Source organism: Miscanthus floridulus, chromosome 5 (assembly GCF_019320115.1).
Source record: "Miscanthus floridulus cultivar M001 chromosome 5, ASM1932011v1, whole genome shotgun sequence".
Classification (NCBI taxonomy): domain Eukaryota; kingdom Viridiplantae; phylum Streptophyta; class Magnoliopsida; order Poales; family Poaceae; genus Miscanthus; species Miscanthus floridulus.
The window spans coordinates 11,105,000-11,119,729 of NC_089584.1; the positions used below are offsets into that span (position 1 = coordinate 11,105,000).

A 14,730-nucleotide genomic window follows, 5' to 3' on the forward strand; every position below is an offset into this window, starting at 1 on the left:
GATCTGCTGATTCGAGGCGGGTCTGTGAATTGAGATTATAGTGTGAGATTAGAAGAGCAATCTTTTTGTATGAGACAAATTGAATGATTTACTTAGATCCTGTGACCATGCTGGATAGATCCGAAGCATGCTAAGTAATATCGTTGTTCCTTGTATTTGGTCAGGCAGCCGTGCGGTGCAAGGCAGTTGTTACACATAACAAGTTTTTCCACATCATGCAGTCTGTCCTGATAAATTTCCTTCACTGGTATTTTTGGTACTTCGCAAATTTTGATCGTTCATATGTGTGATCAGAGCATCTTGTGATATCCTTATTATTTTATTTCCCCAGATGGTTGGACTTGTGCACGAACAGTATTGTTCTACCTTTCGCTGGCAAAATTTACATCATTACTATCTCACCAGAAGAAAATTTTTGCACTTCATGAAAATAAAGTCCATATTGAATTTTATAACGTAATATGCAGAAGTGTTTTTTGTTGTTGTTGTAAATACACGTTTTGGTTTATGAACTAAAACGTGAATGCAAAATGCATTTCTGTTCCTCCGAAATACTACACCTAATTATCACCTAGGATAATTACTTCACAGATCATACAAGAATTCAGCACTTTTTATAGAACCCCACGAGTAGAGCAACAAATTTAGCACTTGAAGAGAGTGGCCAATGCTTTTACTGAAACTAATGAAATAATATGTAACTATGCTGGAGATTTAAAACTTTTTATATATCGCCTTTTGGTTTGTGACTCGATGAGTAATGTGTAAGGAATTGGAAAGTACAAAGGTCATCAATAGCACAGTTATAATTGCTGTTGTGTAAATTTGTTGAAGAAAACGGAACAAAATTTTCTTCATCAGTGAACCGAGCAAACTTCCAGTCGGCCTCGCAAATACGTTAGGTACGCACATTTTTGTCAATCAAAACTTCAGAGAATTGGGCAGGTTTGTTACTATCGACATATCAGTAATGAATAATGTGTTTATAACGTCTCAAAAATTGGCCAGGCTTGTTACTATCACGCTAGCCTTTAGGTAGGCAGCCACAACCCTTTGAATTCCATGATGTAGAGAATGGCATGCAATCAGAGGCCCCGTTCGGCTTACCCAGAAACCGGTTTGTTCGGCTTATTTTTTTCAGCCGGAACAGTATTTTCTCAAATCAACAATTCAGTCAGTTTCAGCGAAGATTCGGCAAGCCGACTCTGTCTGATAGTCTCTCCTGTACCTGAACCTTTTTCAGATTAGCAATTGGAAATCAATCCATTCTTGACCTGCTGACAAATCAATACAAATGCAATTATATACAAGTAGAAGATAGACACACTCACACACAAACCCAACGCAACAGCGACGAAACACTGAAACGCTGAAACTTTTGACCGCATGCGCAGTTTAGTTCCTTTAGCTCATTTAGCTGCATGACTTATTTACTCCAGCTTTAGACTGTCTCCAACGGGGAAGGCAAAAGGCGACCTATACCCAAAATATCTCGCGCACAGTATTTTACGTCCTAAAATTACGCTCCAACGGAAGACGTAAAGACGGCACCCATTTTGCGTAGGAACCGAGTGGGAAGGCAAAAAAGCGTCGTCGTTCTCGGCGACGCAAAACGTTGGAGAGAGAGAGGGAGGAGCGACCGACGCTGCACAGGGGCGGGGCCGATGGAGGTCGGTGGAGGCGCGGCTGCCGTCGTGGGGCCCAGATCCGCCCGGCCGCCATCGGAAGGAGCAGGGGTAGGCGACCTGGTGCTCCTGCAAAAGCGGATCCCGGTGAGGTCGCGGCGAGCGGCTCTGCTCCCTCGGCGAGTCTGTGTGGATCCCCAGCGAGCGGCTCACATCCCTGGCGACATCGCGGCGAGGCGTGCCCCTGTGGGAGCGGCTCCTCTGACGTCGTCTGCACCTGCGCGCAGATCCGGAGGGGGCGCTGGAGGCGGGGCTGGAGGCGCTGCGCCTGGGGAGGAGGGGCACGGCCGGAGGAGCTCCTGCCTTCTCTTCCCCGGATCCGGCCGGCCGGCTCCTTCCCCGGCGCCCCTGCCTTCTCTTCCCCGGATCCGGCCGGCTCCTCCAGTGCATCCGCTAGAGGCGACGCGGAGGGCTCGCGGGATTCGGTTGGAGGCAGCGCGGAGGGCTCGCTGGAGGAAGGGCGTGGCCGTGGTGCTGCTTGGCGACAAAGGGAGGACCAGGCGCGCGGGGACCAGGCTGGGGCCGGAGCAGCGTCGCCGGCGAGGAGCGCTGAGTCTTGTTTTGGGTTCGTCGTTGGAGAACAAGGGATTTGGGTCTGTGACGTATTTTCCTGTACGTGACTCAGATCTGGAATGGGTCTCATATTTGCGCTCTCATGGAGACAGTCTCATGTACTACAGTAGCAGTATCAGTTTGCCGACAGCATTTGCTTGTGGAAGCAGGGGGAAGCATCAGTTGGGTAGGCAGCAGCCCATCCAAGTTTTAGGCACGACGAGACAGACAGGACTTGCGTGGGCAGAAGCAATCGCTGCTGATCAGACTGTTACAAAAAGCTGGTGTGGTTGTTGGAGACTGCTAAGCTTCCACCTTGTCCCGGTGCATGCATTCTTAACGTTATCTCCATCCATCTCTGCATGCACGAGCAGAGCAGATCTGTTATATGCAATGCAGCCGTGTAGGCCATCTTCTACTCTTGCAGCAGCAGCAGCCATGTGCACGCTACTCAGAGCATTGAAAACATGCCTGAATATCAGGTGCATGCACTGGGAGTATATATATGTGTAGTAACTTTTTTAAACTTTGCACTGCTAGATATGTAGATAGATGAGTCAAATCTCTGATTATTGCTCTTGCTCCACTTTGGCAGATATTTGTCCCAAGTGCTAACTCCATTGGTATCATCATCATCCATACATGCATGGATGAGTTTAACTGAAGAAATGGACTCAGGTAGTGGAGTGTGGGGTGAGCAAAAGGTTGTAAGAGAGACGGGCGCTAACCTTTTTTCGCAGCATAACTATGATTGATTGATCTCTTTCTTGGCAATTACTTCTCCACGCAAGTTACGAGTGCAAGGAACAAAAGAAGAATCCTAGCCGGCGGTGTGACTCCCCTCCGCCTGCCCCCTGGTGGCCACCCCCGCGCCGCCACCGCCGGCGCCGGCGGCCACCCTGGCCCCGGCGCCCGCCTCCCCCTCCCCTCCCCTCCCCTCGGCCCCCCTCCCCTCCCCTGCCCAGCCGCGCGCGGGGGACGGCACGTGCAAGGCCGCCTCGCGGCCGCCGCCACCGGCCGCTGCGCCATTCCCGCCACCAACGGAGCCGGATCCGGCACCCACACCCCCCCGCGACTAGATCCGACGGCCAAGGCCCCATCCCCGCCTCTGGGTGCCTCTCCACCTCCACGGGCTGCTCCCCAGCGCTGTGGCCCGTCGTTGCCGCCGGCTGCATCTCGTGCACCCCGTGAATTTGGGCATCAGCAGATCCTGGGCCCGCCGATGGATCCGGTACCCTGCTCCGCCTCCAGCCACCATGGCTCGCCCCTCTCTCCCGACGCCGCACCCTTCTACCCCAGCGGTGCCTCGGAGGGCCGCTCCAAGTTCCGCCGGTGGGCGGACGATGGCTTTCACGACGACTACGCCGACGAGCCCACGCCGATGGCCTCACCAACTCCCTACCTCGACGCGGTCCGCAAGCCGTCGCCGCGGGGACCTTCTCTGGTCAGGGAGCCAGTGCCGTCCCAGGCTCCCGCTCCAGGGGGGCAGTCCTAGCGGTGGTCGCACACTCGCTAGGTGCTCATTGCGGTCTCATCATAGGAGGCAGCAGTGCGATCCCCGCGGTGCTCCTTCCCCTGGGGAGAGGATTGCGGGTGGCTCTGGCGTGTGCCGGCTCACCTGAGACTCAGAAAGCGAGTCCCCGAAACCCACCGGTGTCGCTTCTCCGCACCCGATGCGGATCTTGGGTGCCGCAAGCACGGCACAGGCGCAAGGGAAGGCGTCACCGACCCAGTCGATCAGGCACGAACGAGGCTTCTGTGCATGGGCGTCGTCGACCAAGGCACGCGAGGCCAAACGCCGGTCCTGGGGCTCATCGCTCCGTTCCGGCGACGGAGACCCAGGCTGTGGAGTGGATTTCGGTGCACCAGCGGTTGGGTCATCGCCGCAGGTCCACCGCACCTGACGCCGATGTGCCAACACATCAGGCCCATCGCTCGGCACACCCCACCGTCTCCTTATCGCACCCACCGCGCAGGGCATCTCCGGCGGATGCGGTGGGGTTACTGCACAGCCGGCTTGGCCACTACCAAAGGGCCTCCTTGCCAGATCGTGATGGGTGGCAAGAGGTGTTAGGCGTCTCAGCCTCGCAGTACCATCGTCAGGTTCAGCAGGTTGTTGTCGACGACCTCCGGGGCTGGTGTCATCGACGTCGCTGCCTCCAAGATGCGCTACGCGATAAGTGCCTCAACTGCCTATCATACACCCACAGGGTTGCCACCTGTCGTCTGCCGCCGAGATGCCTGCATTGCCATGAGTTACGACACCTGGCCAGGGACTACAAGCGGCCTCGTGCTCGGCCAGTGGACGGTGGTGGCCAGTGGCGGAGGCCTCCTACAACTGCTGGTATACGTGGCCGGCCACGACTGCTTGCCCGGGACCTTACCCCGGTCACCCGGCCACCCGCCAACGGTGGTTCGGTGGAGGCGGGTACAGCCGCGCCTGCGTTGTTTGCTATAGCGTCTGTCGGCCGAAGGCGGCGACGGCGGCGGCGAACGAGGCGGCGGCGGATGAGACGTCGGACACCGCAGGTGCCTCAGTGTATGGGGGCTTGATATGTGTCCTCGTAGACATGTGAAGCCACCGCAGGTACTCGTCGAAGGTATCCTAGTCGTGTGGGGGACCCGCATCGACAAGCTACCGGTCCTTGTTCTGCCACAACTGGATGTACGTGTTGTATGTCACGCGCTAATCCTTGGTCTTGTACCTCTTCCTGCGGTCATACCTGCAATAAAACGATTGTTAGTTGTACCATACACACCACTGAATTGTAGCTTTGTTATTAATCGATAACGCACCCGTGTAATTCTTAGTTGGTGGAGTAAAGCGGTGGTGGGTAGCCTGTCATTTTTCCAAACTGCCTGCAAACCCTGATGGGCAAGTGAATCTCGACCACATGGAAGAAAATAAGAGGGACGTTGCAGCGATACTCGTCTGACTCATCCCTAGTGATAGGACTCAGATAGTACTCGAGCTCCGGAGCATCCCAAGGACACCAATGCGCCTGAACATTTCATAATTGAGTTAGGTTGTGATATAGTGTACATCGAACAAGACATATGTATGATAGTAAAGAGAGCGTAACCTGGTGCTGTGTCAGGACGTCGAGACCGTTCGTGTACTCCCTGTACTTGCGCCTCGTATTCCCTCTAACTAACTTTGCTTCCGTCCAGATATACAGAGCTGTAGATAGTGTATCCTGCCTGTTCCAATGCTACATTGAACATGATAATGAATTAGCCATTAATAATTTAACCATATGTAACTGCCTCGAAGAATATAGTGAACCGAAGTACTTACCGGTAAACCAGTAGCAAGGGGCGTCCCAACAGGCCACTGTTCCCAACACAAAATCTGGAGTAGGTAGGAGCAACCCCAAGGTTCGCATACCCTGATATGCGACGGCAGGCAACGCATAGCTGTCGATACATACATGCCAAGACTGCGCTGCCCTAGCTGTACGTCACTATGTTTTCTCACGGCTGGCGTAGTATGTCAAAGAAGATCTAGCCGATAGTGTTGCCTGAGGCGTTTGGAAAGAGAAAAGCACCAAGGAAGTGCTAGAGCCACAATCTAGCGAACCTGTCGATCTGAGCCTCATCAGTATGTGGATCCAAGTAATCAAAGCGCTCTGTGATCCACGACGACGAAACGCCGGAACTTTTCCTAAAATTCACCAAAGAAAATGAGACCCGATGGCTGTAAGAAAGCAATGCAAGTATTAAATAGGCTTGAATTGCTCACTTATTTTTCTTGGCAACCTCGTCGTTTGGTGAAAAAAAGCCAGTGAACTGAACCACCAGCTCCCTCCGCTGATCGTTGTCAACTATACCTGTCACTGTAAGTCCCCCCAATCGAAGGCCAAAGATAGCCTTCATGTCCTACATGGTCAAGGTCATCTCGCCGTAAGGTAGGTGGAACGTGTGGGTCTTAGGCCTTCACCTGTTATAAGAATGGAACGACTGTTAGTTGCCTCAAATTTATTATAAGAATGTTTACATACAATAAAGGCACTCACACCTGTCTACAGCTGCAGTAAGTAGTGCTGGGTCAAGAGGCGAAAGACCGTAGTTGACAACATAGACAAGCTCGAGAAAGCCAGCACGCCGTATGTACGGCGCGTAACGCTCGTCCTACTGGTGCGCCCTGGTGTGCATGCGGGGCCTCAAAGGAGGCAAGGCAACCTCTGCATCGGTGTCACTCAAGATATGTGCTCGGTGCGGCTCGTCATACTCCACCTCAAAAAGGGGTAGAATAGGTGTTGCGTGGAAGGGGCCATCATGTTACAAATTGATAAACAAAGGTTAGAATATTCAAATTAACAATATTTAAATTACCATTGTGTAGCATTGCAAAATTTAAACTACTTGTTATGCAATAGGAACACAATATAAAAGCACATGTATATATTTAAAGTAACATTAACAGACATATTAAACAACTTCACTAGAAAAATAAGCAACTTCTATGTGTGGACCTGCTGTCCACCGTTGTTTCTTATTAAATTATTATAATAGCTTGTCTGCATCTGTTAGAGCAGCTCATTATAACTTTAACCTAGAGATGAGTAGCCCAGTATAAGATGAATTGATTGAGAACTATCATATGTGTCATACTTAGTCCTATACTCTATACTAATATGTCTAAAAATACATGTTGTCTACTTTTTTCGCACAATGCTATGATGGACTCATAGCTTTAAGCACAAGACTAGAATGCTGTTGAGATTACTGTGAGAAATATGAGATAGCTTGGATAGTCATAAATTTATCTCCTTGGTCACTAAGTTTTACGATTTGTGTATGTTGATAGCAGTATGATATCGACAATGTTGTGCATGATTTTGGAGGTTCTAGTGCTTTCAATATGTGCTTGAGTAAAATGATCATTTGGATTAATGTTTCTATGTAAGAAAACAAGCATATAACAATTTAAATCATAAAAACTCAACCAACCAAATTTGTCACTATATATATATATGTCTAGTGCACAAAAAACACATAAATAAATTTATATTTCACGTGTCTTTTAATTAGATATTTGTTTTTGCTATAATTAATAATACACTGTAAGAAATTTAATAATTAAAGTATATAAATAATAATACAATGTAAGACAAATTAACGGCTAAAGTATATAAATAATAATACAATGTAAGATAAATTCACCTTAGCGAGGATTGAACTGTGGTAAGGGCGTCCGTGACGCGACGGGCAGCCGCCGTGCGTGGCCAGAGGGCGCGACGGGGGTGGCGCGCCGGCGTGCGGGCGCGGCGGGTGGCCGACGGGGCGGCAGGCGCGGCGGCGGCGGCGCTGCAGGTGCAGAGGGCAGGCAGGAGGGAGGGCGGGCGGCTCGCGGGCGATATTTATCTGGTCCTGCAGCGCCATGCGCCGTGGCGCGTCAGTGCCGCGCCAAGATCGGTGGCGCGGTAGACCCTGCCACGTCACCGGTCAGCGGCCCGGTCGTCGCCACGTCACCCCTCTCGCCGCGCCACCATGCTTCGCCGCGCCATAGCAATAGACGCGGTCAAAAGTGTTAGTTTTGAAGAAAAAAAATTTAAACGATTTAAAATTAGTTTAAAAAAAAGTGTTAAAAAATCACTACAGTTGACGACATGCGTCGCACGCGACTATACCCTACGCTAAACGACGATCCGAGCTGGAGTGGAAAAGACGTGTGGTTGTCTTCTGAGTTCGTGGCACCTGCCCTGCGCTGCGCAGGCCAAAAAAAACAACACGCATTACTTTGGATTTCTTTTCTCCCTTCCCTCCTCCCACACATTCCGCATGCCTGCTGCTTGCAACTTGCAAGGCTTGTTTTCAAATTATAAGCTACCACTAGCATTCATGATGATTATCCTATAGTTAGTTATCTAGAAAAAAGATTAGAGATTAGAGCGAGCAAGCACTACGCTTGTACTATATCCACCCCACCCCACAAAGAGGTTGAAAAAGTTACGGCCCCACACACAAACACTTGCGATAAAAAAAAAGACACAAAAAGAGTCAAAAAGTGTAAAGCGTCGTGGTTAGTTATTCACGATAAGCAAAGCGAGGCAGCGAACTGGATGTATCTACGTTTTTTAGGTTCTCGTTGTCAAATGTGCTCACTCGGTTTGAAATCCTACGCTTAAGGCAGATGTTTCCATAGTCCTTAATTTCTAAAATTCATTGACATTGTTCTTTTAGTAATGAACTACGGACCATAACAAGATACTTGTGATGACTTCATTAATTTTAAGATCCGCTACCTCAATCTTCTAGAGATATTTATAGTGGTAGAGTTATATTTTTTTTCAATAGTGAGCGATAGGCTCGTCAAAAACAATGTGGCTGTCTTTAATCTCTAGATCTGTCGGTTTATTACTTTTTTTATAAAAAGAATAGTCATAGGAATAAGACGTGTTTATATGGACGAGAGACATGCTCGTCTATGTCGGTAGTGTCACTGAAAAGAAATGAAAGCGAGGCGGCTTCCATCAGTCCACGCAAACTCCCGTACCTGCATACGAACAGCTAGCGTGCTCAACGGCTCGGATGCGAGCCGCGAGCCTACCGTGCACGCGCCCAACATTAATAAACAAGGGCGGCATCCCCATCCATGTCGCCGCCGTGCTCTCTTCTTTTTCGCTACCTGCTAGCGAGTCACGACGCCCTCGATCACGCGGACGTAATGCTTACCGTGTTAATTAAATCAATCAGCCCGTACGGCACTACCCGTCTCTATCTCGCTAATTAACCCGCCCTTCATTCCCCTCCGTGACGACGACGATTATTGATCAATTGACCACCCGATCGGAGGCAGGGGAGCAAGTAATTAACGGGCAACGACGGCGACGCACGTACGCGCCTTCGCTTGGACCGTGCCTCCCAGACTCGGTAGCTTTCGTGCCTTGCTTGGAGGAACCATACGCATACGGCATACTACTATGGGAGCGTGACTTCACACTACTGAAGGCGTCGCACGGAGGAGTGCATGCGTCTGGGCTCCGAGTCATTTGCTGGCTGCTGAGTGCGGATGGGACGTCGCTTTCAGAGGAATGCGTGCCTGATGGTGAAAGAAATGAGCTAGGAGCGCGGGGAATAGTTCAACGTGGACAGGGTAAAAGTTGGAGACGGACCAATAAACCATGCACATGCGTACGCGATGCGAGAAGCCGGCCGTCTTCTCTGTATGTGAGTCGTGATTGTGCCAGAACTGGTGGGCAGGTGACAAATCGGTTTCAGCGGCTGCAGAAGATCGTGGTGTCTATATTCTGCTAACTAACCCGGAGTAGTCAGTGACCCACCGCTACTTATTATGTAAGTACAGCATATGTATTTATTGGTTGTAGTGATTAATTGACCGATGAGCCAAGGGGCTCCGTATTTCTTTTATTTTTCTGTGTACTGAACGCTTGAGAGTGGTATTATAGTGACTGATGTGGACGAGTGAGAATCGGAACAAAACAGATTTACATTTAGTTAATCAGTTTGTTCGCTTGATGGTTTCAGTGAAAGTTTATCAGTCAGCCAGCATCAGTCGAACTTATTAACCTAGAAACCAACCAGCGAACAGACCGATTGAGAAATAGAGTGCGTCGGTATAGGTCCACATATAGGAATGCACACAAGATTATTGCATCCGCCACAAGAAAACTGCATATACAAGGCGAAGCGGACAGAATTATATAAAAAGAATCGTAGATTCTAAGTCGAATGAAAAAGGTTTTAGGTAACGTCAGAATGAAAAATTGGGAACACAAAAAACATAGGATAACGAACGTTCTACTTATTGATTAAAATCGTAGAATCAAATGCTAAAGTCGTAAAAATTGGACGCAAAAAATCAAGATTTTAAAACCATGATGCAGCGGCCAGCAGACACGAGGGTACAGTGTCTTGAGCACGAGGCTCGAGACTGGGGAATTGGGAGAGAGCAGGGGCAGGGCCACGAATTGGGATAGCCGAAGGCCCCACCCAGCTTGGCTCAACCGTGGCACCTTCTTTGACCCTGACGCTACTGAGCGCGTGGGCCCCCGTGGACGCCTTCCATCCGACTCTCATCCTCGTCACCACCCCCAGACCCACCACCTAACTCCGCGCGGCCGCACACCTATAAATACGGCAGCAACCACCCTTCCCGTCCAAGTCAATCCAACAACCAAATCAAACCAAGCAAGGCGCAGCGCAGGCGGCAGGCAGCAGCAACAACATCTTGCTTACCTGGTCCCCAATCCCCATCCCCACCTCCTCCTGGCCGCCTGCCTCTTCCCTTCCTCCTTCCTTCCATCACCCAACTCCGATACACCCCGTGATCGCTCCATGGCGGCGGCCAAGTCCATCGACCGGCTGGCGGCGCGCCTGGTGGTCCCGGCCGAACCCACGCCAGCCGGCCCGCTCCGCCTCTCCTGGCTCGACCGGTACCCCACGCAGATGGCGCTCATCGAGTCGCTGCACGTGTTCAAGGCGGCCCCCGACCGGCCCGCCACCGCTACCGGCGGCATTGACGGCGCCGCCGCCGCCAGCCCGGCCAGGACCATCGAGCGCGCGCTCGCCCGCGCATTGGTCCACTACTACCCTCTCGCGGGCCGCCTGGTCCTGTCGGAGTCCGGCGCTCAGCAGGCGGTGGACTGCAGCAACGCCGGCGTGTGGTTCACGGAGGCCGAGGCCGCCTGCACGCTCGAGGACGTGGACTACCTGGAGGCCCCGCTGATGGTCTCCAAGGACGACCTCATCCCGCCCACCCCCACCCCCGCCGCCGGCGACGAGGACGAGCGCGCGCTGGTCCTGCTCGTCCAGGTCACCTCCTTCGCCTGCGGGGGATTCGTCGTGGGCTTCCGCTTCAGCCACGCTGTCGCCGACGGCCCGGGCGCCGCGCAGTTCATGAACGCGGTCGGGGAGCTGGCACGCGGCGCCGACGCGGTGTCGGTGGAGCCGCAGTGGGGCCGCGACGCGATCCCCGACCCGGCGTCCGCGCTGGTGGGGCGCCTCCCGACGCCCGACGCCGACAGCAAGCGGCTCGAGTACCTCGCCATCGACATCTCCGCCGACTACATCAACCACTTCAAGGCGCAGTACAGCGCGGCGCACGCGGGCGCCGCGTGGTGCTCCGCGTTCGAGGTGCTCATCGCCAAGGCGTGGCAGAGCCGCACGCGCGCTGCCGGGTTCGAGCCGGACTCCCCCGTGCACCTCTGCTTCGCCATGAACGCGCGGCCCATGCTACACGCCTCGCTCCCGCGGGGCGGCGCCGGGTTCTACGGCAACTGCTACTACATCATGCGCGTGTCGGCGCCCGCGGGGAAAGTGGCGGGGTCCTCGGTCACGGAGGTGGTGAAGATCATCAAGGACGGGAAGCGGCGGATGCCCGCGGAGTTCGCGCGGTGGGCGGAGGGCGAGGTGGGCGCCGCCGGCGTCGACCCCTACCAGATCACGTCCGACTACCGCACCCTGCTGGTGTCCGACTGGACGCGCCTTGGCTTGGCGGAGGTGGACTATGGTTGGGGCCCACCGGCCCATGTCGTGCCGCTGACGAACCTGGATTACATCGCCACGTGTATCCTGGTGAAGCCGTGGGCCCACAAGCCAGGGGCACGGCTCATCACGCAGTGCGTCACCCCGGACCGCGTCGCTGCCTTCCACGAGGGCATGCTCGACACCAGCTGTTGAACACGTCGGTCTGTGTTGGAAGAGAAAACCGATTAAGGTTAATGGAGTGATTAGGCGGTGGTAGTACTATGTGGGGATTGGTATTGGATTAGCTAACTGATGGGTGGGGTTGATGAGTGTGGATGCATTGGTTGGTGGTGAACTGGTGATGTTTGTCAGTGTGTGTTACCTGCTGAATAACTCAGACTCCTCAATTCAGGGAGTTTGGGGGAACTGAGCTGTATTGCATCTGGTGGGAAGCCGCCACCTACTTACACCAATATTACATTATTCATCTCCGAAAAGAACAATTATGTACAGGAGCTGCTGACAGTTGTTATCATCCTGTTTTCTGTGTATAATCCCTTGGTTTTTGTTCCGTTGGAAGTTCTTGATCTCAGGTGAAATGGTGGTATCGGTGAGTGCTAAGTGCTAGCGCCAACACTCCAGCTGTGACTGAGAGCCAGAGCGTTGTATGCTGTCAAGCAGGAGCACAACGGAACTGATACATGTAAAGGAATTCCCATCAGTCACAGACAGTCATGTAAAGGAAGCGTATGTTGCTGCACTGATACTGAAGTGCACAGCTGCACACATGCAGAACAGGCGAGGAGTTCGAGGCTAGTACTACATTTCAAATGGCTTCCCTGTCATTTACCTTCGGATTCAGTTAAGTGAGAAAGGAGCGTACCCTGTCCAGATCCATAGCTATTTTAGAACGGACGGAGTACAATGTTTTCTGTATGTTTCAGTTGCTTCTTGCTCCATCACAGATCAGTCAGTTAGGCCTGGTTTAGTTCCCCCGTCACATCGTATGTGTTGACATAAAAATATAGCGATGTGATCATTATACAGTAAACTGAAAGATCTAAAAACCCAACGACGTGCCAGTCAATTTGATCTGCAATTGACGAGGAGAGAAAATCTTATCAGTAATTTAAGGTGGAATATATCGGTGCTGCACCAAACAGTTCTAAATATACGGCTAGATAGCCGATTCAACGAGGCTATCGACTAAATAGTCGATATCCAGCGTATCCATGAAACGAAGATATTTAAATCAAAGATTATCGGCTAATATTAAATGATAATGATACGAATCAAAATAACCGATGCTCTTGGAACATCAGAAAGCATCATCGGCTAAATGGAACATGATTGATATAAAGCGTTGAGCCGATAAGTTCGATGAAAAGAGTATAACATGCGAACAAATCGACTGTCTAATATAAATGATTCTACAAACAGTTTTGAGTCTAATCTATTATCATCAACAGTGAGTTCGATAGGATCGATGCAGCTATGATGATGATAATAAACTGAAGCCAAAGAATCTATAAAACCATCTATATGTTGATATATTTATAAAAACATGCTATATGCGTGAGAGTATAGGCAAATCAGGTAAAATAGCCGATACAGTCATAGCAAACAAACATAGTACATATCTTGATCATGAACAAGACCACTAATCGATAATTTCTAATCTAAAGTCTTACCAGTGAGGTTCGACCAGATCGATGGCAGCTATGGTAGTATCATTAGATTAGATCTTATTAACTATTGATTTTATTAAAGATTAAAATATGTCTTTGGATGCATACTATGTTTGACTGGAATAGAGATAAAACAACCGATCTAGCGGAATTAAGCCATCAATTATAAGATTTAAAGCGTGACCGGATCAAAGGACAACCAATTAAGATGATATGATGCCGATCTATCTCTATCTCAATCGGATGATTTTGTTATAATTAATAAAATATTAATTATAGCAAGATCGATAACTGATGAATCAACCAAAAACAGTAAGAAAAATCTTACTAATCTTAACAGATTCGATAACTGGTGATATTATATTAAACAACAAGTTATTTAACACAAGATCGATAATTTTGATCTCTATTATGATTCGTAAGAGATCAATCAGCTGATGCAGCCTTACAAACTACGATACAGATCGATAACTAACTTGTATTATGGCTCATAAAATATCAATCAGCTGATGTAGCTTTACAAGCACAATACAAGATGTGACGGTACTCACAAGCAAGCTGAAGGTCGATCAGTCGATGCAGCCCTGTTTGCTGAAAAACTTACCGAGATCTACAATACTCCTACTTTTAATGTGATGGCGAAAGCCAAAAAGATTGTATTGATTGAGTGTTCAGTTTTTTTCTTTTACAATAACCAGGGTCTAATATTTATACCTGGAACCTAAACATGAATCCTACTCAAATACGACTCATTACAATTCTTGGAATAAAAGAAAACTTCCTAACTTAATAATAACCTGGACCCCAATTTTCCTTATGTGTAGAGTCCGACACATCTTTCTGGCGCCACTCAAGTATAGCCCATTAACGCCGTCTGCCGACATCATCTATAAAATAGCCGATTCTGACATCACATCTAAATCAGCTGATACGGATTCACATCTAATCGATTCCTTGATGACACAATTCTAAAAGCTTCGAGTTCTCACGTTCTTCTTTCTAAATTTTGGTATAAACACATGTCCCCCCTAATTTTAGGATAAAAATAATTTTATTCTAAAATTCCTATTCATCTGTTCACCGTGTTGCAACCGCACATTCCAAATAAGCGCATGGCTTCTGATCTCTCGGGCCAAATTCTATATAATACCCCAACAGTATTATTTCCAGCTCGCTCGGCCTGCTTACTTTCTCCTTCTTTCTCGAGCAAACTTCAATAGTCAAAGCCGCCACCGCTAAAGCCTTAACCCTAGCAAATTCTCTGTCACACCAAACTGCCGTTCAAGTAACCTTCCTCAGATTAAGATCCATTTTGGCTACAATGGCAACCAGCGACCACGTTCCTGAGGTATGCCTTCAAACTTCTGTCTTTC

At 50.0% G+C, this 14,730-nt stretch overlaps 1 protein-coding gene across 1 annotated transcript; it reads left to right on the forward strand.

Moving 5' to 3' along the window:
• The first annotated feature begins 10,368 nt into the window (after positions 1-10,368).
• Positions 10,369-12,201, forward strand: LOC136451510 (acyl transferase 7-like). The gene has a single exon (XM_066452207.1). It carries the CDS (start codon positions 10,539-10,541, stop codon positions 11,880-11,882), a length of 1,344 nt encoding a protein of 447 aa, XP_066308304.1. The 5' UTR covers positions 10,369-10,538; the 3' UTR covers positions 11,883-12,201.
• The last annotated feature ends 2,529 nt before the right edge of the window (positions 12,202-14,730 follow it).